This window comes from Convolutriloba macropyga, chromosome 1, assembly GCF_964194025.1.
Source record: "Convolutriloba macropyga chromosome 1, txConMacr16.3, whole genome shotgun sequence".
NCBI lineage: Eukaryota > Metazoa > Xenacoelomorpha > Acoela > Convolutidae > Convolutriloba > Convolutriloba macropyga.
The window spans coordinates 27,517,135-27,541,326 of record NC_134468.1 but is presented as its reverse complement, the minus strand read 5'-3'; the positions used below and the strand labels follow the sequence as shown (position 1 = coordinate 27,541,326).

Genomic DNA, 24,192 nt, shown 5'->3' with positions numbered 1-24,192 from the left:
CGTCACTATTGCGTCATAATGATTTCAGTTTTTTTTGTCATACTGTATAAACAAAAGTCCAATTCATTGTGCTTCTTTTTTCCTTCTGTTCAACAGCTCAACAAAAGCTAGCTTTCATTCTTATCTTGAGACAATTTCTTGCTCCTTCTGTTGCAAAACCAAGTTATCATTTATAAACCCTTAGGTGAATATTCGTCATCTCCAGGACCTCTTCCTATTTCCCATTCCACGTAAGTCATTTCTGTTATGAAATATGAAAACAAGCAAGAAAAAACAAACAAATGGCCATTTTTATCATCGTACTCATTCGCAAATAGCATATTAATTCTTCAGTGAGAAAGATTCACCAATACGGGTAATTTATCCTTAGCTTTAGTTTTTTTTAGTATTTCAACCGTCTTCAACCAAAAAAAGGCTGAAATAATGAACATCAAATCTGTGAAATTGAACGAAAATCTCAAAGCCCACATCTTCTTCCCCGATTTCAATGATGATGTTGCAATTATAAAGGAGAGAAAAACTTGTTACGGCTGGGTAGCTGATCCTCCATTCTCAATTCCGAGGCAGCTCCTGGTCTTCATTATTGCTATCGAGAATTTGCCTGAAGTCTCTGTTCCATACAAACAGACAACTGTAGACTTCTACAAAAACCGCATCGAAAACACAAATTTGCAAGTGTCAGACAACATGGAACTGAGCAGATCAGTCCGTGAGCAATTCTGTGATTATGAGTTGTCCTATAGACCAATGTATGAAAATCAACTGGGATTTTTGAGGAGAGAGAACTTAAATTTCTCTGGTGTGTGTCTGACGAGTATGACAATTTGCAGGAGCAGAAACCTCATCGAGATTGTGACGACTGGGAAAATGGGTCGTTGACAGAGAGTATCATTGCAAGTATAGAGGAAGAGAACGCAATTGAGCTCAAGTTTAGCAGCAAAAATTGCGACAAGGCAGTCCCCTTCTTGTATATTTCTACAGAAACTGGACAAGATACAACGAAAGAAGTACAGGGAGCATCCACTGTTGAAAATACTTCACTCAATTCTGCCGAAACCATCCTCAGTAAAGTACTCGATGAATGCGCAGATAACCAAGATCATATTTTTTCTCATGATGCAATTGAAGCAATATCTGAAAAAACTTCCCTCAAATGTGAGCAACCGGCGTATTGTACACAAAATACAGTCAAGAGAAGGGCTCCTGATGTCAATAACCCTGGGAGAGGGAAGTAGAAAGCCAGAAGTTGATCACAAGAAAGAAAAAATGTGTCCTCCATCGGGCAAATTGAGACGACATACTGAGTTACAAGGTAACTAGACTAGCAATCTGAGAAGTTATTCCTTTTGCAGATTATATTTGTTTGTATTTCCTGTATGATTTCATATCTGATACTAGTATTTTTAGTGACGACTGATTGACTGAATAATTTGAAATGTTCTGTTTTACACTTAGAAAAGCTGAAGCTCATGTATGCTTTTGAATTAATACTTTGATACTAATATTTAATTGAGTTTTAAAATGCATTTTCGAAAACAATTTTTATCATAAGTTCAATTTTGAATTTAAATATTTATCGAAAAAAGCTTGTTTTGTAATGTCTGCTTTTTTTCTCAAAAATGGGGGTTAGTAGTCGTTGCAGAGACTGTGAAGTTGATTGGAAATAGTTGGGATGCAAATGATATGGTTATCAGATAATGGACCGTAGTCGACTTACGAACATACGACCACAAAATATCTGTAAGGTTTTCATGTAGATAGATTTATTAACAACAGGTTTTCAAGTCCCTGAATGAGCTGAAAGACCAGATTTTTGAGGTAGCAATGAGCAAGACACGTATTGCACATAAAGCACCAATAATTGTTGGGTTCTTTATCCTCTTGTACGCCAGAATTACAATGTTGCAACTTAAAAACAATTTCTTATCCTCTTTCTGCGATACAAACAAATTCTTATGTTAACAAAAATTCGTAGTTCCTGCCAAAAAAACCCAGGTCTAGCAAAACTGCGCAGTAATTGCCAAACGAACACTCAAATCTTCCCGAAAAATACCGATTTTTATCACAAAGTGGAGATATCTTGTCAAAGAACAACCAAACTCCACCCAATCTGTTAGAATTTTTAAAAAATACCCAAATAGAAAACGAAATAACAAAAATTCATCAAATATTTATCCAAAACATATCATAAATTAGACAATCTTGCCATCATCTGTATTTATCAAATTTCTTCCCGACAATCCAATTATTTAGTGACCTGACAAACATCAACTTTAGACATCGTCTTTTGTGATGATGAATCTTCTCCGCTGATTGATATAGACTTTATGAGCACAAACTTGTCACGAATTATTTACTGTCGTCTAAAATTAGTCATAAAATGCATCAGTTTAATCATAGTAGTTCAACAATTACGTCCTAATATCTTCAAAATTACGAACAATTAGGTGATCTCATCCATGTAGGTGGGTCACTGACCTCTTTGAGAAAAAGTTTAGTTCAACTACTTCGTATGATTGCCACAATTGCGGATATCCAGGCATTGTGTGGGCTCATTGAACTAATGTGAACAAAATATAATCCACACTAACGGCAATATGATTTTTCATACTTTATCAAAGCATGCAGAGCTCACGTGATATAAGTCTTACTCATAGTATCGTAATAATTACGTCACTATTGCGTCATAATGATTTCAGTTTTTTTTGTCATACTGTATAAACAAAAGTCCAATTCATTGTGCTTCTTTTTTCCTTCTGTTCAACAGCTCAACAAAAGCTAGCTTTCATTCTTATCTTGAGACAATTTCTTGCTCCTTCTGTTGCAAAACCAAGTTATCATTTATAAACCCTTAGGTGAATATTCGTCATCTCCAGGACCTCTTCCTATTTCCCATTCCACGTAAGTCATTTCTGTTATGAAATATGAAAACAAGCAAGAAAAAACAAACAATGGCCATTTTTATCATCGTACTCATTCGCAAATAGCATATTAATTCTTCAGTGAGAAAGATTCACCAATACGGGTAATTTATCCTTAGCTTTAGTTTTTTTTAGTATTTCAACCGTCTTCAACCAAAAAAGGCTGAAATAATGAACATCAAATCTGTGAAATTGAACGAAAATCTCAAAGCCCACATCTTCTTCCCCGATTTCAATGATGATGTTGCAATTATAAAGGAGAGAAAAACTTGTTACGGCTGGGTAGCTGATCCTCCATTCTCAATTCCGAGGCAGCTCCTGGTCTTCATTATTGCTATCGAGAATTTGCCTGAAGTCTCTGTTCCATACAAACAGACAACTGTAGACTTCTACAAAAACCGCATCGAAAACACAAATTTGCAAGTGTCAGACAACATGGAACTGAGCAGATCAGTCCGTGAGCAATTCTGTGATTATGAGTTGTCCTATAGACCAATGTATGAAAATCAACTGGGATTTTTTGAGGAGAGAGAACTTAAATTTCTCTGGTGTGTGTCTGACGAGTATGACAATTTGCAGGAGCAGAAACCTCATCGAGATTGTGACGACTGGGAAAATGGGTCGTTGACAGAGAGTATCATTGCAAGTATAGAGGAAGAGAACGCAATTGAGCTCAAGTTTAGCAGCAAAAATTGCGACAAGGCAGTCCCCTTCTTGTATATTTCTACAGAAACTGGACAAGATACAACGAAAGAAGTACAGGGAGCATCCACTGTTGAAAATACTTCACTCAATTCTGCCGAAACCATCCTCAGTAAAGTACTCGATGAATGCGCAGATAACCAAGATCATATTTTTTCTCATGATGCAATTGAAGCAATATCTGAAAAAACTTCCCTCAAATGTGAGCAACCGGCGTATTGTACACAAAATACAGTCAAGAGAAGGGCTCCTGATGTCAATAACCCTGGGAGAGGGAAGTAGAAAGCCAGAAGTTGATCACAAGAAAGAAAAAATGTGTCCTCCATCGGGCAAATTGAGACGACATACTGAGTTACAAGGTAACTAGACTAGCAGTCTGAGAAGTTATTCCTTTTGCAGATTATATTTGTTTGTATTTCCTGTATGATTTCATATCTGATACTAGTATTTTTAGTGACGACTGATTGACTGAATAATTTGAAATGTTCTGTTTTACACTTAGAAAAGCTGAAGCTCATGTATGCTTTTGAATTAATACTTTGATACTAATATTTAATTGAGTTTTAAAATGCATTTTCGAAAACAATTTTTATCATAAGTTCAATTTTGAATTTAAATATTTATCGAAAAAAGCTTGTTTTGTAATGTCTGCTTTTTTTCTCAAAAATGGGGGTTAGTAGTCGTTGCAGAGACTGTGAAGTTGATTGGAAATAGTTGGGATGCAAATGATATGGTTATCAGATAATGGACCGTAGTCGACTTACGAACATACGACCACAAAATATCTGTAAGGTTTTCATGTAGATAGATTTATTAACAACAGGTTTTCAAGTCCCTGAATGAGCTGAAAGACCAGATTTTTGAGGTAGCAATGAGCAAGACACGTATTGCACATAAAGCACCAATAATTGTTGGGTTCTTTATCCTCTTGTACGCCAGAATTACAATGTTGCAACTTAAAAACAATTTCTTATCCTCTTTCTGCGATACAAACAAATATGAGTTGATTAAATGGATAATGAGTCTTTACTTGGCAGGTAGTGAGGAAAAATTTGACGAATTCAGTTGACCAGAAATACATCAAGTGGTACTGGATGATGCAAAGCGATTGCAGTAATAACTTCGCAGCAGACTCTAGCAACAGTTGTTTACCACGAATACTATACCATAATCATGGAACCTTTGATAAGAGATCACCTGGTTTTTGTAAAGAAGAATTTTCGGTTAAGAAATTTTAGATATCGATACATACATATCATTAAGTATAAAATTTACAAATTTTTTAAGTGGAAAACCATTTCTATTAGTTTTTTTATTGTTTTGAAAAAAAAATGTATTACTAAAGAAAAATCTTTTTAAAAATGTAATTTTTATAAGGTTTTTAACAAAAAAATGTAATTTTAGATGTTTTTTATCTATTTTTACAATTTTCAGTTTTTGAAGTTTTTTTCAAGTTAAATTTTCAATTCAATTGTTTTTTTTTTTTATTTAAAAAAAGTTGTTTTACTAAAATAATTTTTTTCAAAAATGACGTTTTTTACATAAGGTTTTTAACCAAAAATGTAAATTTTGTTATTTTTATTTTTCTATTTTTACATTTCTCAGTTTTGGATTTTTTTCATGTAAAATGTTCAATTTAATTGTTTTTTTTTAATTAAAAATGTTGTTTTACTAAAATATTTTTTTTTCAAAAATGTCGTTTTTTACATAAGGTTTTTAACCAAAAATGTAAATTCTGTTGTTTTTCATTCTTCTATTTTTACATTTTTTAGTTTTGGAAGTTTTTTTCTTGTAAAATTTTCAATTTATTTGTTTTTTTTATTTAAAAAAATGTTGTTTTACTAAAACAATTTTTTTTTCAAAAATGTCGTTTTTTACATAAGGTTTTTAACCAAAAATGTAAGTTTTGTTGTTTTTCATTTTTCTATTTTTACATTTTTCAGTTTTGGAAGTTTTTTTCTTGTAAAATTTTCAATTTAATTGTTTTTTTATTGAAAAAATGTTGTTTTACTAAAAAAATTTTTTTTCAAAAATGTCGTTTTTTACATCAGGTTTTTAACCAAAAACGTAAATTTTGTTGTTTTTCATTTTTCTATTTTTACATTTTTCAGTTCCAAAAATGTTGTTTTACTAAAATAATTTTTTTCAAAAATGACGTTTTTTACATAAGGTTTTTAACCAAAAATGTAAATTTTGTTATTTTTTATTTTTCTATTTTTACATTTCTTAGTTTTGGATTTTTTTCATGTAAAATGTTCAATTTAATTGTTTTTTTTAATTAAAAATGTTGTTTTACTAAAATAATTTTTTTTCAAAAATGTCGTTTTTTACATAAGGTTTTTAACCAAAAATGTAAATTCTGTTGTTTTTCATTCTTCTATTTTTACATTTTTCAGTTTTGGAAGTTTTTTTCTTGTAAAATTTTCAATTTATTTGTTTTTTTTATTTAAAAAAATGTTGTTTTACTAAAACAATTTTTTTTGAAAAATGTCGTTTTTTACATAAGGTTTTTAACCAAAAATGTAAATTTTGTTGTTTTTCATTTTTCTATTTTTACATTTTTCAGTTTTGGAAGTTTTTTTCTTGTAAAATTTTCAATTTAATTGTTTTTTTATTGAAAAAATGTTGTTTTACTAAAATAATTTTTTTTCAAAAATGTCGTTTTTTACATCAGGTTTTTAACCAAAAACGTAAATTTTGTTGTTTTTCATTTTTCTATTTTTACATTTTTCAGTTTTGGAAGTTTTTTTCTTGTAAAATTTTCAATTTAATTGTTTTTTATTAAAAAATGTTGCTTTACTAAAATATTTTTTTTCAAAAATGTCGTTTTTTACATAAGGTTTTTAACCAAAAATTTAAAATTTGTTGTTTTTTCATTTTTCTACTTTTACATTTTTCAGTTTTGGAGTTTTTACACCCCCCAGCTCTGCTTAACTATTACTACTCTGCTTAACCAATGCCAGAAATGCACGTTTCAAAATTACTATTTTCTTTCATGTAAAATTTTCAATTTTTTTATTAAAAAATGTTGTTTTACTAAAACAATTTTTTTTTCAAAAATGCCGTTTTTTACATAAGGGGTTTAACCAAAAATGTATATTATGTTGTTTTTTTATTTTTCTATTTTTCCATTTTTCAATTTTTGAAAACTTCAAAAGCTGAAAAATGGAAAAATAGAAAAAAAACAACATAATATACATTTTTGGTTAAACCTCTTATGTAAAAAACGGCATTTTTGAAAAAAAAATTGTTTTAGTAAAACAACATTTTTTCAATAAAAAAACAATTAAATTGAAAATTTTACAAGAAAAAAACTTCCAAAACTGAAAAATGTAAAAATAGAAAAATGAAAAACAACAAAATTTACATTTTTGGTTAAAAACCTTATGTAAAAAACGACATTTTTCAAAAAAAATTGTTTTAGTAAAACAACATTTTTTTAAATAAAAAAAACAAATAAATTGAAAATTTTACAAGAAAAAAACTTCCAAAACTGAAAAATGTAAAAATAGAAGAATGAAAAACAACAGAATTTACATTTTTGGTTAAAAACCTTATGTAAAAAACGACATTTTTGAAAAAAAATTATTTTAGTAAAACAACATTTTTAATTAAAAAAAACAATTAAATTGAACATTTTACATGAAAAAAATCCAAAACTGAGAAATGTAAAAATAGAAAAATAAAAATAACAAAATTTACATTTTTGGTTAAAAACCTTATGTAAAAAACGTCATTTTTGAAAAAAATTATTTTAGTAAAACAACTTTTTTTAAATCAAAAAAACAATTGAATTGAAAATTTAACTTGAAAAAAACTTCAAAAACTCAAAATTGTAAAAATAGATAAAAAAACATCTAAAATTACATTTTTTTGTTAAAAACCTTATAAAAATTACATTTTTTAAAAAGATTTTTCGTTAGTAATACATTTTTTTTTTCAAAACAATAAAAAAAACTAATGGAAATGGTTTTCCACTTAAAAAATTTGTAAATTTTATACTTAATGATATGTATGTATCGATATCTAAAATTTCTTAACCGAAAATTCTTCTTTACAAAAACCAGGTGTTCTCTTATCAAAGGTTCCATGATTCTGGTATAGTATTCGTGGTAAACAACTGTTGCTAGAGTCTGCTGCGAAGTTATTACTGCAATCGCTTTGCATCATCCAGTACCACACTTGATGTATTTCTGGTCAACTGAATTCGTCAAATTTTTCCTCACTACGTGCCAAGTAAAGACTCATTATCCATTTAATCAACTCATATTTGTTTGTATCGCAGAAAGAGGATAAGAAATGGTTTTTAAGTTGCAACATTGTAATTCTGGCGTACAAGAGGATAAAGAACCCAACAATTATTGGTGCTTTATGAGCAATACGTGTCTTGCTCATTTCTACCTCAAAAATCTGGTCTTTCAGCTCATTCAGGGACTTGAAAACCTGTTGTTAATAAATCTATCTACATGAAAACCTTACAGATATTTTGTGGTCGTATGTCCGTAAGTCGACTACGGTCCATTATCTGATAACCATATCATTTGCATCCCAACTATTTCCAATCAACTTCACAGTCTCTGCAACGACTACTAACCCCCATTTTTGAGAAAAAAAGCAGACATTACAAAACAAGCTTTTTTCGATAAATATTTAAATTCAAAATTGAACTTATGATAAAAATTGTTTTCGAAAATGCATTTTAAAACTCAATTAAATATTAGTATCAAAGTATTAATTCAAAAGCATACATGAGCTTCAGCTTTTCTAAGTGTAAAACAGAACATGTCAAATTATTCAGTCAATCAGTCGTCACTAAAAATACTAGTATCAGATATGAAATCATACAAGAAATACAAACAAAAATAATCTGCAAAAGGAATAACTTCTCAGATTGCTAGTCTAGTTACCAGATAACTCAGTATGTCGTCTCAATTTGCCCGATGGAGGACACATTTTTTCTTTCTTGTGATCAACTTCTGGCTTTCTACTTCCCTATCCCAGGGTTATTGACATCAGGAGCCCTTCTCTTGACTGTATTTTGTGTACAATACGCCGGTTGCTCACATTTGAGGGAAGTTTTTTCAGATATTGCTTCAATTGCATCATGAGAAAAAATATGATCTTGGTTATCTGCACATTCATCGAGTACTTTACTGAGGATGGTTTCGGCAGAATTGAGTGAAGTATTTTCAACAGTGGATGCTCCCTGTACTTCTTTCGTTGTATCTTGTCCAGTTTCTGTAGAAATATACAAGAAGGGGACTGCCTTGTCGCAATTTTTGCTGCTAAACATGAGCTCAATTGCGTTCTCTTCCTCTGTACTTGCAATGATACTCTCTGTCAACGACCCATTTTCCCAGTCGTCACAATCCCGATGAGGTTTCTGCTCCTGCAAATTGTCATACTCGTCAGACACACACCAGAGAAATTTAAGTTCTCTCTCCTCAAAAAATCCCAGTTGATTTTCATACATTGGTCTATAGGACAACTCATAATCACAGAATTGCTCACGGACTGATCTGCTCAGTTCCATGTTGTCTGACACTTGCAAATTTGTGTTTTCGATGCGGTTTTTGTAGAAGTCTACAGTTGTCTGTTTGTATGGAACAGAGACTTCAGGCAAATTCTCGATAGCAATAATGAAGACCAGGAGCTGCCTCGGAATTGAGAATGGAGGATCAGCTACCCAGCCGTAACAAGTTTTTCTCTCCTTTATAATTGCAACATCATCATTGAAATCGGGGAAGAAGATGTGGGCTTTGAGATTTTCGTTCAATTTCACAGATTTGATGTTCATTATTTCAGCCTTTTTTTGGTTGAAGACGGTTGAAATACTAAAAAAAACTAAAGCTAAGGATAAATTACCCGTATTGGTGAATCTTTCTCACTGAAGAATTAATATGCTATTTGCGAATGAGTACGATGATAAAAATGGCCATTTGTTTGTTTTTTCTTGCTTGTTTTCATATTTCATAACAGAAATGACTTACGTGGAATGGGAAATAGGAAGAGGTCCTGGAGATGACGAATATTCACCTAAGGGTTTATAAATGATAACTTGGTTTTGCAACAGAAGGAGCAAGAAATTGTCTCAAGATAAGAATGAAAGCTAGCTTTTGTTGAGCTGTTGAACAGAAGGAAAAAAGAAGCACAATGAATTGGACTTTTGTTTATACAGTATGACAAAAAAAACTGAAATCATTATGACGCAATAGTGACGTAATTATTACGATACTATGAGTAAGACTTATATCACGTGAGCTCTGCATGCTTTGATAAAGTATGAAAAATCATATTGCCGTTAGTGGATTATATTTTGTTCACATTAGTTCAATGAGCCCATACAATGCCTGGATATCCGCAATTGTGGCAATCATACGAAGTAGTTGAACTAAACTTTTTCTCAAAGAGGTCAGTGACCCAACTACATGGATGAGATCACCTAATTGTTCGTAATTTTGAAGATAGTAGGACGTAATTGTTGAACTATGATTAAACTGATGCATTTTATGACTAATTTTAGACGACAGTAAATAATTCGTGACAAGTTTGTGCTCATAAAACCTATATCAATCAGCGGAGAAGATTCACCATCACAAAAGACGATGTCTAAAGTTGATGTTTGTCAGGTCACTAAATAATTGGATTGTCGGGAAGAAATTTGATAAATACAGATGATGGCAAGATTGTCTAATTTATGATATGTTTTGGATAAATATTTGATGAATTTTTGTTATTTCGTTTTCTATTTGGGTATTTTTTAAAAATTCTAACAAATTGGGTGGAGTTTGGTTGTTCTTTGACAAGATATCTCCACTTTGTGGTAAAAATCGGTATTTTTCGGGAAGATTTGAGTGTTCGTTTGGCAATTACTGCGCAGTTTTTGCTAGACCTGGGTTTTTTTGGCAGGAACTACGAATTTTTGTTAACATAAGAATTGTGTAATTTTTGCTTAAAATGGAGTATTTCTGGACTAGAAACGGGTATTTTCGGGCTAGAATTGGTTCTTTTGCTACGAATTTGGTATTTTTTTCAACATTTAGCTATTTTTGGCAATAATTGAATGTTTCGTGTCAAGAATTGAGTGTTTGTTGCCAATAAATGTGTATTTATGAGGATAGGTGTGTCTTTCTTCCCTTAAGAATTGGAATGTGTGATTGAGGGATTATCTTGCTAATCCATTTCGTGTGAACAGTTTGGACATCATGCGGTGAGGTACGTCTTTGTAAATTGACATTTGTAAAATGTAATATGAGAAAACGTGAATGACCTAACTAATTTGCTGTTAAGTCTCTATCTTGCTAATCCCCTTCGTGTAAACAGCTTAGGCATCCTGCTGTGAAGTACGTCTTGGGAAATTGACATTAGTAAAGTGTAATGTGGGAAGGGGTCAATGACCTACCTAATTTGTTATTGAGGGATTATCTTGCTGGTCCAATCCGTGTGAACAGCGTGGGTATCAAGCTGTGAGGTACGTCCTTGCAAATTGACATTATCAAAGGGGAGCTGAATAAAGTAAGGGGAAAGAAACAAATGATTGACATATCGTAAAAAGCCTCGAAATATGGAGCCACTGAAACTTAAGTATAAACAAGAACAATAATTAAAATTTTACATTAAAAAATTTAAAAAACTGACAATGAAAAAAGCGTCTTTTTAAACTTAGTTTTTTTTTTTTGTTTCCCAATTTAAGAAGACGTATCTATTATTATTTTGAAACGTGCATTTCTGGCATTTTTATCTAATCATGTAATCTGTACTCAGCAAATGATCTTCAAATGCGACTTTTCTCTGATTTAAAAAGTAGTAAAACAAAAACATTTAATTACAAAACGATCACAAATACAATTAGAAATCACAAATATAATACATTATCAAAAAAATCAAGAGTCCAAATTCCGTATGCATAAGCTTTCTTCTCTGCACAGTGAAAGGTTTTTTGGTGTCGATACGGATAGTTGCTACAATCCCAGTCAGTATCCAAGTTGTTGAGAAGTTTGGAAACTTTTGGACAACCAAGATCATCTAGATTCTCCACATCTTTACACAAGTATTTTAAGAGGAGATTACACTTCTCCAACCCCTTTGCAAAGTATTCAGTTGTAGGTGAACAATGTTGGTGAATGATTGATGACAACTCAGTATATTCCAGTTTTCCACTGTTCCAATTAATCCCATGTAAATTTTTAGTGTTCCACTTTGCTTGAAAAGTAGGTTTGTAGTCTTTGGGTGGGAGGAAACTGTATCCTAATACAATTCCGTCCTTGAAAACACCCAACTCCTTAACAATTTGCCCCTCCAAGCACTCAATATCAAACACAACGAGAGACATTCTTTTTCTAGGTTAGATTATTAAAAAATGATTAGCAGTCTAGAATTTTGAATTAGATTTACTGTAAATAGAATTGCTAATTTTGGTAGTCACTTTTGGTGAATTGAGCAAAATATGAAATCTGGAATCAACAAATAAGAAACTCTGGATGAATAAGGGTAACTGAATAAAATAAGGGGAAAGAAACAAATGATTGAAACATCTAAAAAAAACCTCGAAATGTGGAGCCAATGAAACTTAAGTATAAACAAGAACAATAGGGAACAAAAAACTTCGTAGCCAATGAGATCTTATAAAACATTTTTTTAAGACAATGACAGTTGTGTAGAAAATGATTTATGCTAATCCCTTTCCTGTGAACAGCTTGGGTGTCATGCTGTGAGGTACGTCTTTGGAAATTGACATTAATAAAGTGTAATATGGTTGGGGGTCAATAACCTTACTGATTTGTTGTTGAGGCACTATCTTGCTAATCCTTTTCATGTGAACAGCTTGGGTGTCATGCTCTTAGGTACATTTTTGAAAATCACCTAAGCCGTACGTAAATGTAAATGAGTCATCCTATCTAATTTAAAATTAAAACATTACCTTGCTAATCCCCTTTGTGTAAACAGCGTGGGTATCATGTGGGAGGTACATCTTTGGAAATTTACATTCTTAAAATGTAATTTGGTAGGGGGTCGATGAACTTATTAATTTGTTATGAAGTCACTATCTTGCTAATCCCCTTCGTGTGAACAGCGTGGGTATCATGCTGTGAGGTACACTTTTGAAAATTTACATTATTAAAGTTGAATATGGTAGGGGGCAATGACCTTACTGATTTGTTGTTAAAGCACTATCTTGCTAATCCCCCTCGTGTGAACAGCTTGGGGATCATGCTGTGAGGTACACTTTTGAAAATTTACATTATAAAAGTTTAATATGTTAGGGGGTCAGTGACCTTACTGATTCGATGTTAAGGCACTATTTTGCTAATCCCTTTCGTGTGAACAGCTTGAGTATCATGCTGTGAGGTACATCTTTGGAAATCACGTAAACCGTACGTAGTGTAAATGAGTCACCCTATCTAATTTAATATTAAACATTACCTAACTAATCCCCTTTGAGATAACAGCTTGGGAGTCCTGCAGTGAGGTACGTCTTTGAAAATTTACATTATTAAAGTGCAATTTGGGAATGAGTAAATGACCTAATTTATTATTAAGGGATTAACTTGCTAATCCCCCTCGTGTGAACAGCTTGGGTATCATGCTGTGAGGTACTTCCTTGGAATTTGAGCGAAAATGGGCTATACCTAATCTTAATACATAGGTACTTCCTTTTACCCCCCCACTCTTGCTTAAATATTACTACTTAGTAGTCAACTAGTAGCTTACATCGAAAAACTTGTCGCAATTTCGATACTCTGCCACATTGCTTGCTCAGTTTTTGAGTGATTCATTCAATATGATATGAAAAGCATATAAAAATGTTCACAAATATAAAGGTATTTACAGCACGGGCTGACTTGTATATGGGTAAATTTAACTGAGAAATGACATTTGGAACTTTTGATCTGAAGCTCAATCAAACTGTTTGTCATGGTCAATAGCTAACCGATTAGCATTTAACCAGGAGTTTAGAGTGAGATTTATTTCAAATATGATGGAAACGAGAACTCAGAAACAAATGCAATTGACCCACAGAAAAGAACATGGCTCCAAATTTGGTAGCGTTAAATTCTATTGATGGCTTTTATTTATGTTTTAACCAACAAATGTCAATGGTAAAAAAACACATCTGAAAAAAAAATAGTTGTAATTTGACTTTGGTTAGCAATATTATAGCGATGAGTTTAGTGAAGTGATGTTTCTCATTGAGTTAATTAAAAACTTATTAAAACTATTTGTTGTGACATCAATTATTCTTTTCGCTAATATTATGCAGGGCCAATATTGTACATATAATATAAAAAAGAGGTTGTTTTGCAAAATAAGCTTTTCATTAGGATAAATATCTAACCGTTCAATTCCAATAAAAACACAGAACATAAAATTTTTGCAAAAACTTAAACAATGACTGTTTTATTATTTTCCTTTGGATTGAACGAATTGAAATTAACCAGAAACAGTCAAACAATGTAATCAGATAAAAATTGCTTGGAGAGATTACCAAGGAGAAGTACATCTCATCAAGTGGTAACCCAGGGAGACATCAGAAAGGAGAATTTAGCTAGATTAAACGAAAAATCTGACCCAAAGTTTCGAAAAAAGTCTTTCAATTTCGCAATTAAAGTAACTGTAATCTGATTAATAAAACTGTAGAAAGCTTCATCTCTCAACTCCTTTAGGTTTAACGGCAAAAGTCTGTTTGAGCACAGAAAACTATATGAAACATTAATTTGCCGTTTAGCTCCGAGTTAGCCGCTCATTTTTCAGACACTACAAGCCCAGTAGATTGTTAACAGGTTTATTTGACACTTGCATGTAAATTTCGGTAAAAACTATTTCGAGAAAAGCTCAAAAACGGTTAATATTCCGCAATCCGGCATAAGAAGTGACACAGAATCCAATTTTCTCAGGAAAAAAATAGCTCTAATTATTCTTTTTTGACACAATAATCCCATTTGAAATACTTTTAGATGAATTGCCGTATACTAATAAACCAAACACAATTACAGTTTTTGCACATGCGTTATGGAAGGAACGGAGTTAAATCCGCGAAAAAATTTATAGCTTGGCACAACGCAAAACTGTGACAACTTAGTGCAAACTTTATTCACGTGATGCTTAAAATTTTCTATCTGAAATGCGACATAGATACTTACATTGGTCGGTTTCCTTGATCAAAATGTTGTCAAAACAAGGGCTAAACCATTAAAAAGATTTCTTAAAACCAACAAAACTTTTGTTGTTATCTGCTGAGCTCGTTAGCATTGATGTATCATCAGCCAGAAGAACAACTTCATTTGAACCGCGACAATTTTCAAGATCATTGATTTATAAAAGGAACAGTAGCGGGCAGAAGATTGAGCCCTGCGGTACACATGTAACTTTTTTTTTAAATCTGAGCAGTCGAATTTTTTCTCTAAAAAAGTGCTTATGAATTGTGCAGTAGTGCTTTTATGAATGTTCGCTGGCAAAATTTAGTCGATTAGCATTAAAGAATAGCAAGCATCTATATGTGACTGATTGCCTTTGATTCTTTGTTTTGAAAGCTGGTTCTTCAAGGAAAAAAAGAAAGGACCTTCGAGTGCACCGATCTGATAACTTACACTTAAATAACGAACTAAGAGAATCTTCACTGTCAATTGTTTAAGAACCAGCAAATATATGTGCAATACAATAACAGTAAAACACATGTTCAAAACGAAAAAACGTCAGGGGAACTGCATTTTTCTAAGGTACAGTAACTTTCAAAATTTTTTTGTAAACTGTAATAAAAAAGCCAAAGATAAGAACTACTTAAAGATTGATTGGATCGATAATATTCATGTAGTAGTCAACTAGTAGCTTATTAAAGTTGAATATGGTAGGGGGCAATGACCTTACTGATTTGTTGTTAAAGCACTATCTTGCTAATCCCCCTCGTGTGAACAGCTTGGGGATCATGCTGTGAGGTACACTTTTGAAAATTTACATTATAAAAGTTTAATATGTTAGGGGGTCAGTGACCTTACTGATTCGATGTTAAGGCACTATTTTGCTAATCCCTTTCGTGTGAACAGCTTGAGTATCATGATGTGAGGTACATCTTTGGAAATCACGTAAACCGTACGTAGTGTAAATGAGTCACACTATCTAATTTAATATTAAACATTACCTAAATAATCCCCTTTGAGATAACAGCTTGGGAGTCCTGCTGTGAGGTACGTCTTTGAAAATTTACATTATTAAAGTGCAATTTGGGAATGAGTAAATGACCTAATTTAATATTAAGGGATTAACTTGCTAATCCCCCTCGTGTGAACAGCTTGGGTATCATGCTGTGAGGTACTTCCTTGGAATTTGAGCGAAAATGGGCTATACCTAATCTTAATACATAGGTACTTCCTTTTACCCCCCCACTCTTGCTTAACTATTACTACTTAGTAGTCAACTAGTAGCTTACATCGAAAAACTTGTCGCAATTTCGATACTCTGCCATATTGCTTGCTCAGTTTTTGAGTGATTCATTCAATATGATATGAAAAGCATAGAAAAATGTTCACAAATATAAAGGTATTTACAGCACGGGCTGACTTGTATATGGGTAAATTTAACTGAGAAATGACATTTGGAACTTTTGATCTGAAGCTCAATCAAACTGTTTGTCATGGTCAATAGCTAACCGATTAGCATTTAACCAGGAGTTTAGAGTGAGATTTATTTCAAATATGATGGAAACGAGAACTCAGAAACAAATGCAATTGACCCACAGAAAAGAACATGGCTCCAAATTTGGTAGCGTTAAATTCTATTGATGGCTTTTATTTATGTTTTAACCAACAAATGTCAATGGTAAAAAAACACATCTGAAAAAAAATAGTTGTAATTTGACTTTGGTTAGCAATATTATAGCGATGAGTTTAGTGAAGTGATGTTTCTCATTGAGTTAATTAAAAACTTAGTAACACTGTTTGTTGTCACATCAATTATTCTTTTCGCTAATATTCTGCAGGGCCAATATTGTACATATAATATAAAAAAGAGGTTGTTTTGCAAAATAAGCTTTTCAGTAGGATAAATATCTAACCGTTCAATTCCAATAAAAACACAGAACATAAAATTTTTGCAAAAACTTAAACAAGGACTGTTTTATTATTTTCCTTTGGATTGAACGAAATGAAATTAACCAGAAACAGTCAAACAATGTAATCAGATAAAAATGGCCTGGAGAGATTACCAAGGAGAAGTACATCTCATCAAGTGGTAACCCAGGGAGACATCAGAAAGGAGAATTTAGCTAGATTAAACGAAAAATCTGACCCAAAGTTTCGAAAAAAGTCTTTCAATTTCGCAATTAAAGTAACTGTAATATGATTAATAAAACTGTAGAAAGCTTCATCTCTCAACTCCTTTAGGTTTAACGGCAAAAGTCTGTTTGAGCACAGAAAACTATATGAAACATTAATTTGCCGTTTAGCTCCGAGTTAGCCGCTCATTTTTCAGACACTACAAGCCCAGTAGATTGTTAACAGGTTTATTTGACACTTGCATGTAAATTTCGGTAAAAACTCTTTCGAGAAAAGCTCAAAAACGGTTAATATTCCGCAATCCGGCATAAGAAGTGACACAGAATCCAATTTTCTCAGGAAAAAAATAGCTCTAATTATTCTTTTTGGACACAATAATCCCATTTGAAATACTTTTAGATGAATTGCCGTATACTAATAAACCATACACAATTACAGTTTTTGCACATGCGTTATGGAAGGAACTGAGTTAAATCCGCGAAAAAATTTATAGCTCGGCAAAACGCAAAACTGTGACAACTTAGAGCAAACTTTATTCACGTGATGCTTAGATTTTTCTATCTGAAATGCGACATAGATACTTACATTGGTCGGTTTCCTTGATCAAAATGTTGTCAAAACAAGGGCTAAACCATTAAAAAGATTTCTTAAAACCAACAAAACTTTTGTTGTTATCTGCTGAGCTCGTTAGCATTGATGTATCATCAGCCAGAAGAACAACTTCATTTGAACCGCGACAATTTTCAAGATCATTGATTTATAAAAGGAACAGTAGCGGGCAGAAGATTGAGCCCTGCGGTACACATGTAACTTTTTTTAAAATCTGAGCAGTCGAATTTTTTCTCTAAAAAAGTGCTTATGAATTGTGCAGCAGTGCTTTTATGAATGTTAGCTGGCAAAATTTAGTCGATTCGCATTAAAGAATAGCAAGCATCTATATGTGACTGATTGCCTTTGATTCTTTGTTTTGAAAGCTGGTTCTTCAAGGAAAAAAAGAAAGGACCTTCGAGTGCACCGATCTGATAACTTACACTTAAATAACGAATTAAGAGAATCTTCACTGTCAATTGTTTAAGAACCAGCAAATATATGTGCAATACAATAACAGTAAAACACATGTTCAAAACGAAAAAACGTCAGGGGAACTGCATTTTTCTAAGGTACACTGAAAAAAAAAGTTGTAATTTGACTTTGGTTAGCTATATTATAGCGATGAGTTTAGTGAAGTGATGTTTCTCATTGAGTTAATTAAAAACTTAGTAACACTGTTTGTTGTCACATCAATTATTCTTTTCGCTAATATTCTGCAGGGCCAATATTGTACATATAATATAAAAAAGAGGTTGTTTTGCAAAATAAGCTTTTCAGTAGGATAAATATCTAACCGTTCAATTCCAATAAAAACACAGAACATAAAATTTTTGCAAAAACTTAAACAAGGACTGTTTTATTATTTTCCTTTGGATTGAACGAAATGAAATTAACCAGAAACAGTCAAACAATGTAATCAGATAAAAATGGCCTGGAGAGATTACCAAGGAGAAGTACATCTCATCAAGTGGTAACCCAGGGAGACATCAGAAAGGAGAATTTAGCTAGATTAAACGAAAAATCTGACCCAAAGTTTCGAAAAAAGTCTTTCAATTTCGCAATTAAAGTAACTGTAATATGATTAATAAAACTGTAGAAAGCTTCATCTCTCAAATCCTTTAGGTTAACGGCAAAAGTCTGTTTGAGCACAGAAAACTATATGAAACATTAATTTGCCGTTTAGCTCCGAGTTAGCCGCTCATTTTTCAGACACTACAAGCCCAGTAGATTGTTAACAGGTTAATTTGACACTTGCATGTAAATTTCGGTAAAAACTCTTTCGAGAAAAGCTCAAAAACGGTTAATATTCCGCAATCCGGCATAAGAAGTGACACAGAATCCGTTTTTCTCAGGAAAAAAATAGCTCTAATTATTCTTTTTTGACACAATAATCCCATTTGAAATACTTTTAGATGAATTGAGGTATACTAATAAACCATACACAATTACAGTTTTTGCACATGCGTTATGGAAGGAACTGAGTTAAATCCGCGAAAAAATTTATAGCTCGGCACAACGCAAAACTGTGACAACTTAGTGCAAACTTTATTCACGTGATGCTTAAATTTTTCTATCTGAAATGCGACATAGATACTTACATTGGTCGGTTTCCTTGATCAAAATGTTGTCAAAACAAGGGCTAAACCATTAAAAAGATTTCTTAAAACCAACAAAACTTTTGTTGCTATCTGCTGAGCTCGTTAGCATTGATGTATCATCAGCCAGAAGAACAACTTCATTTGAACCGCGACAATTTTCAAGATCATCGATTTATAAAAGGAACAGTAGCGGGCAGAAGATTGAGCCCTGCGGTACACATGTAACTTTTTTTTTAAATCTGAGCAGTCGAATTTTTTCTCTGTGTGTTGCTGCCAATCAATTTAACAATTTCTTAAAAAGTCCTCGGAAGCCGTACCAATCCAATTTTTGAATCAAAATTTTGATGACCAACAGTATTTAACGCTTTTTTGAAGTCAGCAAAACCAGAGTATCCTGCTTCTTTTCTGTCAGACACACTGTGCATAAATTCACTGAAACGTATCAGGGCATCAGCCCGATATCGCTTTCGTTGAAAACCTTATTGCCCATTTGACAACAACTTATCTTTTTGTATAAAAGAAGCATTCGATAAAAATTATTCCTTCAAAAACCTTAGCAAAAGAACTGAGCAAATTTATTGGTCTGAAAGAATTGGGCTGAAAATCTGAACCACCTTTAAGGAGTGATTTAACCTTACAAATTTCCATGATTGTGGGAAATAGCGCACTGATAAGCAGGAGTTAAAAATTCAGCTTCGGAAGTCTGAAAAAACTGATAGAAAGTTTCAGAATCCTATCGCTTAAGCCATCATGACCAAAACTATTTTTATTCTTCAAAGGTTTTATGGTCTCGCATACTTGTTTTGCGGTAATTGTTCGAACAATAAAAATCTGAGTTGTCTTAATTCACCAGGCTTTTTCAGCGCTGTTGTGTCACAAGCTTCGGATAATTTTGTCCCTATAAAAACTCCCATCGAAAGTGTTCTTAAAAATAACATCAAACTCATCATCGGACATTCTTATTACATAACAACAAAGTCCAAAAGCATCAGTGATTGGCTTCTTCTCTTTCTGTCATATACAGAGAGAAAACAAAAATTCAAATATTTGTTGAAATTTCAGCCAAAAAGCTGTTTAAAGAATTCTGCCAGAATATTTTCAACCAGAGTTATAAAATCTGCAACTGTAGAACAAAAAAGGCAGAACACGCAGTCTATGTCACTGCAGGTATTTGAGTCCACTACCTGTAGGTATCAGAATATACAGTTGACACTTAATTGACCTGTAAATTTAATACGCCAATGGTTCATAACAAAGTAAAATGCAATAAGCAAAGTCACAGATTTCGTTTTTGTTCTCAAGTGTGAAATAATCACAATGAGATTACTGAGCAAACAATAATTCATACTATCAAGAAAATAATGGCTGATAAGCATGATAAACAGGAGTTGGCTTCTTCATATACAGAAAGAAAACAAACATTCAAATATTTGTTGAAAATTCAGCCAAAAAGCTGTTTAAGGAATTCTGCCAGAATATTTTCAACTGAGCAAACAATAATTCATACTATCAAGAAAATAATGGCAATTTTCAATTCATATCAATGCGCTAACGTCTTTTAAATTTAGTCAACAACCAAAGAGACATATCATTAGTAGTGTCTTTTTGATCGTGAATGAAAAGAAATGATTAAACAATTTGGAAGACTTTTTCAAATCTTAATGCTTAGATTTGATTTTTTCAATGGAGTTTTTATTGCAGATGATTGAATGCAAGCAAGAAGAATCAGTAATGGCACCGAGTGAACATTCAGTAGTTTTATTATTTATAATGAAGATTCATGTTATTGAATTCCTCGTGAACCCTTTAAAAACAAATACAAATACATTGAAAATCGGATCCCACAACTTCAACTGAAACCTCAATAGATTTAAATAACTAGAAATAGATGACATATTGCGAGAAAATAGCAGCAATATCCACTTCGATCTGCAGTCCCCAAATACCAATGAAAAACAAACCTTGAGGTCTAACATGACATCGTCTTAAGTCTTGTTTCCAGATACTGTGCTCAAAAAACACTCAATTAGATTGAGGCATTCTCATTTGACCTTATATTATCACATTAAAGTAATTGGAATCAATTTGAGAGTGAGGGAAGCCATTTTATTGAGCGAGCAAGCCAGGTGTGACTATACAATTATTCATTCGCATGCACAAAAAATTGTTTAAAATGATGTCATATATGCAACGCATTCGAAAAATTGCATAAATTGATGAAGAAGAGCTGATTTGAAATAAGAGTGACTTCATATGCTTGTAAAAAATATTGCTGATTAAACCGAGAAAAGGTCAAAAATAGCTCCACCCAGTTATCACTAGTGCAGCTATAAATAGACAAGTATAGAAACGGAACTAAAAATTGTGCCAATTTGATCCAATATTTGGCCTCTTAATAGTTAGTCTTATGTTTTTCTTTCAACAAATTCGCAATTCTTAGTTTTCAGATAATGCAGCTTCGAAAACAATAGTACGCTCAAGTCGAAATGAAAATCGTAAAAAGTTTCCAAAACTGCAGGTTTCCAAATTTTTGTTGAGTGAAGATTTGTTTGAGTCATTTTCTTCAAGTTGATTTCTTAAAGTTCTTCAGAAATTTATGTCAGTTTGACATACCTATCAACTTTGACAGTATTCAAACAGTGAAGAAAACGGTTTTCTTTTATTTCAGAAGTTTTGGACGAGAGTGGTCGGATCATTATGTTCGGTCTGAAATTATCGAGCCTCCTTGTTCCCTTTAGAAGTTAAGTAGCAAAATAAGCCATATACACTGTGAACTTATATGGTAGTTAAAAGCTACAACATGACAATTTCAGGCTAACCAATGCGTCATCATTGATAAAGTCAAAACTCTGCACAGTAGTGTCATCAACAGCGACTCCATCCAGTCCCGACAAACTCAGAGCTGAGCGCCTCTCACTCAGAAAAGTCTTTAGCCTAATCAGACCGGCATCAAATTGAGCTCCTCTCTTCATACCTCCATCCTCCGAGGCCACGAGGTCTTTTTCTGCTTGTGATATTAGTTCATATAGCAGCTCAGATCTGTCAGGAATTGTTCTTGGGAGATCGAGAGCGAATCTCGGAAAGATTCCATGTCCTTTCACAGTGATCTCTACGGGCTCAAAATGAGATACTTGAATCTAAAAAAAGCAAAAAAATAATTGCTCCAACATCTCTTTAGAAATGGTGGAAAATTTATGCGAGGCCGGATCTTTTTTTTCTCCAGGCCAAATGAGAAAACTTTATAACCATCCCATAAAAATAAAAGTGCCACCATATGAAAGCTCTCGAAACGCAGATTTCAACGACCTAATTGTCAGTTATTTTAGCAGATTGAATTTTTATATGACCAAAGAATTTCTTGCAAAAAGACGCGTAGAAAGGAGCTATGACAAAAGAAAAGACTAATTGCTCAATTAAAGCAGATTTCGACACAATATCAGTGGACCTTTTCTTAACTCGATGTGTTATTTTGACGCAACTCTTTCTATGTACAAATCAGTCACGAAAACGACCTTCCTTCCTTATTTAGTTACATTTTTGCTTCAGACACCAACAGACGCAAACTTCGTCGACTCTCTTTGAGGTATTTGATTGTCTGCAATATTTGTCGAAGTTCTCCGTACATTTATTTAGTATTGGAGTTAGGTTTGGGTTTTAATATCATTTTCTATTTCAGAGAATTGAAGCGTCTTCGCACTTAAACTGCTAAAATTTCATTAACCCATCTAGTAATTATTTCAATGAAACAAAACGCTGTCAGATTGAGAATTAACGGCATTTATGAGCTCACTGAAAAAAGTGGTCAAAGTTGTACTGCTTTTCAAGGGTTCAGCTGAATTTATTCAATGATTTTGTCTCAGTACATTAATGCAATGTCCTTCAAAAAGTTTATTTAAAGAATCGGATCAAGAGCGAAGACAGATATAGAAAAAAAATTGGTGTCAACAAGGTGCGCGATTTTTTTGATGCGTTGTCTAGCCGTTTGGTTCATGTTATTCCGGATACTACAAGAGAAGATTTTACAAGACTACAGCGATAGTTAGACGCTGATGCAGAGTTCATTTTGCACTTTCTGCATAGTGATAAAAGGGTGAAAAATTATCAAAGCTTAGCGCTTTTCAAAATAATCGGCCTCCTTTTTTAATGACTTGGTTGTGCAGTTTTGAAGCATTGAGAAAAATTCGCTCAAAGAAGCATTGAATGATTCAATTAAAAGAAACGTCGAATATTCAGACAAATATCCTTTAGAATTACAAAGATGGAAAAATCAAAATGCTCAGAAGTTAATGGTCTCAACAAAAAATCCATTTCCGCTTCAGGTTTCGCTGGAATAATAGTAGATCAAAGGAAAATAAATTGTTGAATATCGGAAAAAACGTAGTTTTTCCGACCCCTCTTGAAGGGGGAGGAACTATATACTCAAATGGGGTTTTTTGTTCAGACCATTTTGGCCGATTGATATATTCATTGTAGAGTATTGAGACCGTATCAATAGAAAGCTCGTCCCGCGTAGAATATGAAATTAAAAAGATTTTTTTTTAATTTTTGTTTTCAACAGGGAGTTATCGAGGTTTAAACTTCTGAGAAAAGTAGCGTGAATTCAGTTGTTTTAATTCACGTTTTCCAGAATTTTTGCATAAAATTTCGTCAACTTTGCAAAATTTTGTTTAAAATTTCGAAGAATAGTATTGTTGATTTTATTTTTATAGAACAAAATTGTCGAGTATTTTTATTAAAAATTTTTGTCGAAAATTGGCAAAACTTTATGCAAAAATTCTGGAAAACGTGGATAAAAACAACGGAATTCACGCTACTTTTCTCAGAGGTTTAAACCTCGATAACTCCCTGTTGAAAACAAAAATAAAAAAAATCTTTTTAATTCCATATTCTACGCGGGACGAGCTTTCTATTTCAAAATTCAGCCTTTTCCTTAAAAAACAACACGAATTAAGCTTCTTTAGTCCTCTTTGATTAAATTTGCCGATAATACACACCCAAACACGACCAACACAATCTTTGTAGACTCCAAAGAGAGCTATTACTACTTCAACTTCCGTTGAGAGTCCTCTGCAATAAAAACTTTGCAGTTTTTTGCTAACTTTACTCGTTGAT

The 24,192-nt window shown here is 32.6% G+C and overlaps 1 protein-coding gene across 8 annotated transcripts in view; it reads right to left on the bottom strand.

Annotated features, from left to right (window-relative positions):
* LOC142337496 (hydrocephalus-inducing protein-like) overlaps nucleotides 1–24,192 on the bottom strand; it is a 389,940-nt gene that overhangs the window by 278,983 nt on the left and 86,765 nt on the right. For all 8 annotated transcript variants that reach the window (XM_075386772.1, XM_075386789.1, XM_075386781.1 and 5 more), the window contains one exon: nucleotides 21,900–22,217. In XM_075386772.1, coding sequence (XP_075242887.1) covers nucleotides 21,900–22,217 — 318 coding nt within the window. The remainder of the gene's footprint in view (nucleotides 1–21,899; nucleotides 22,218–24,192) is intronic.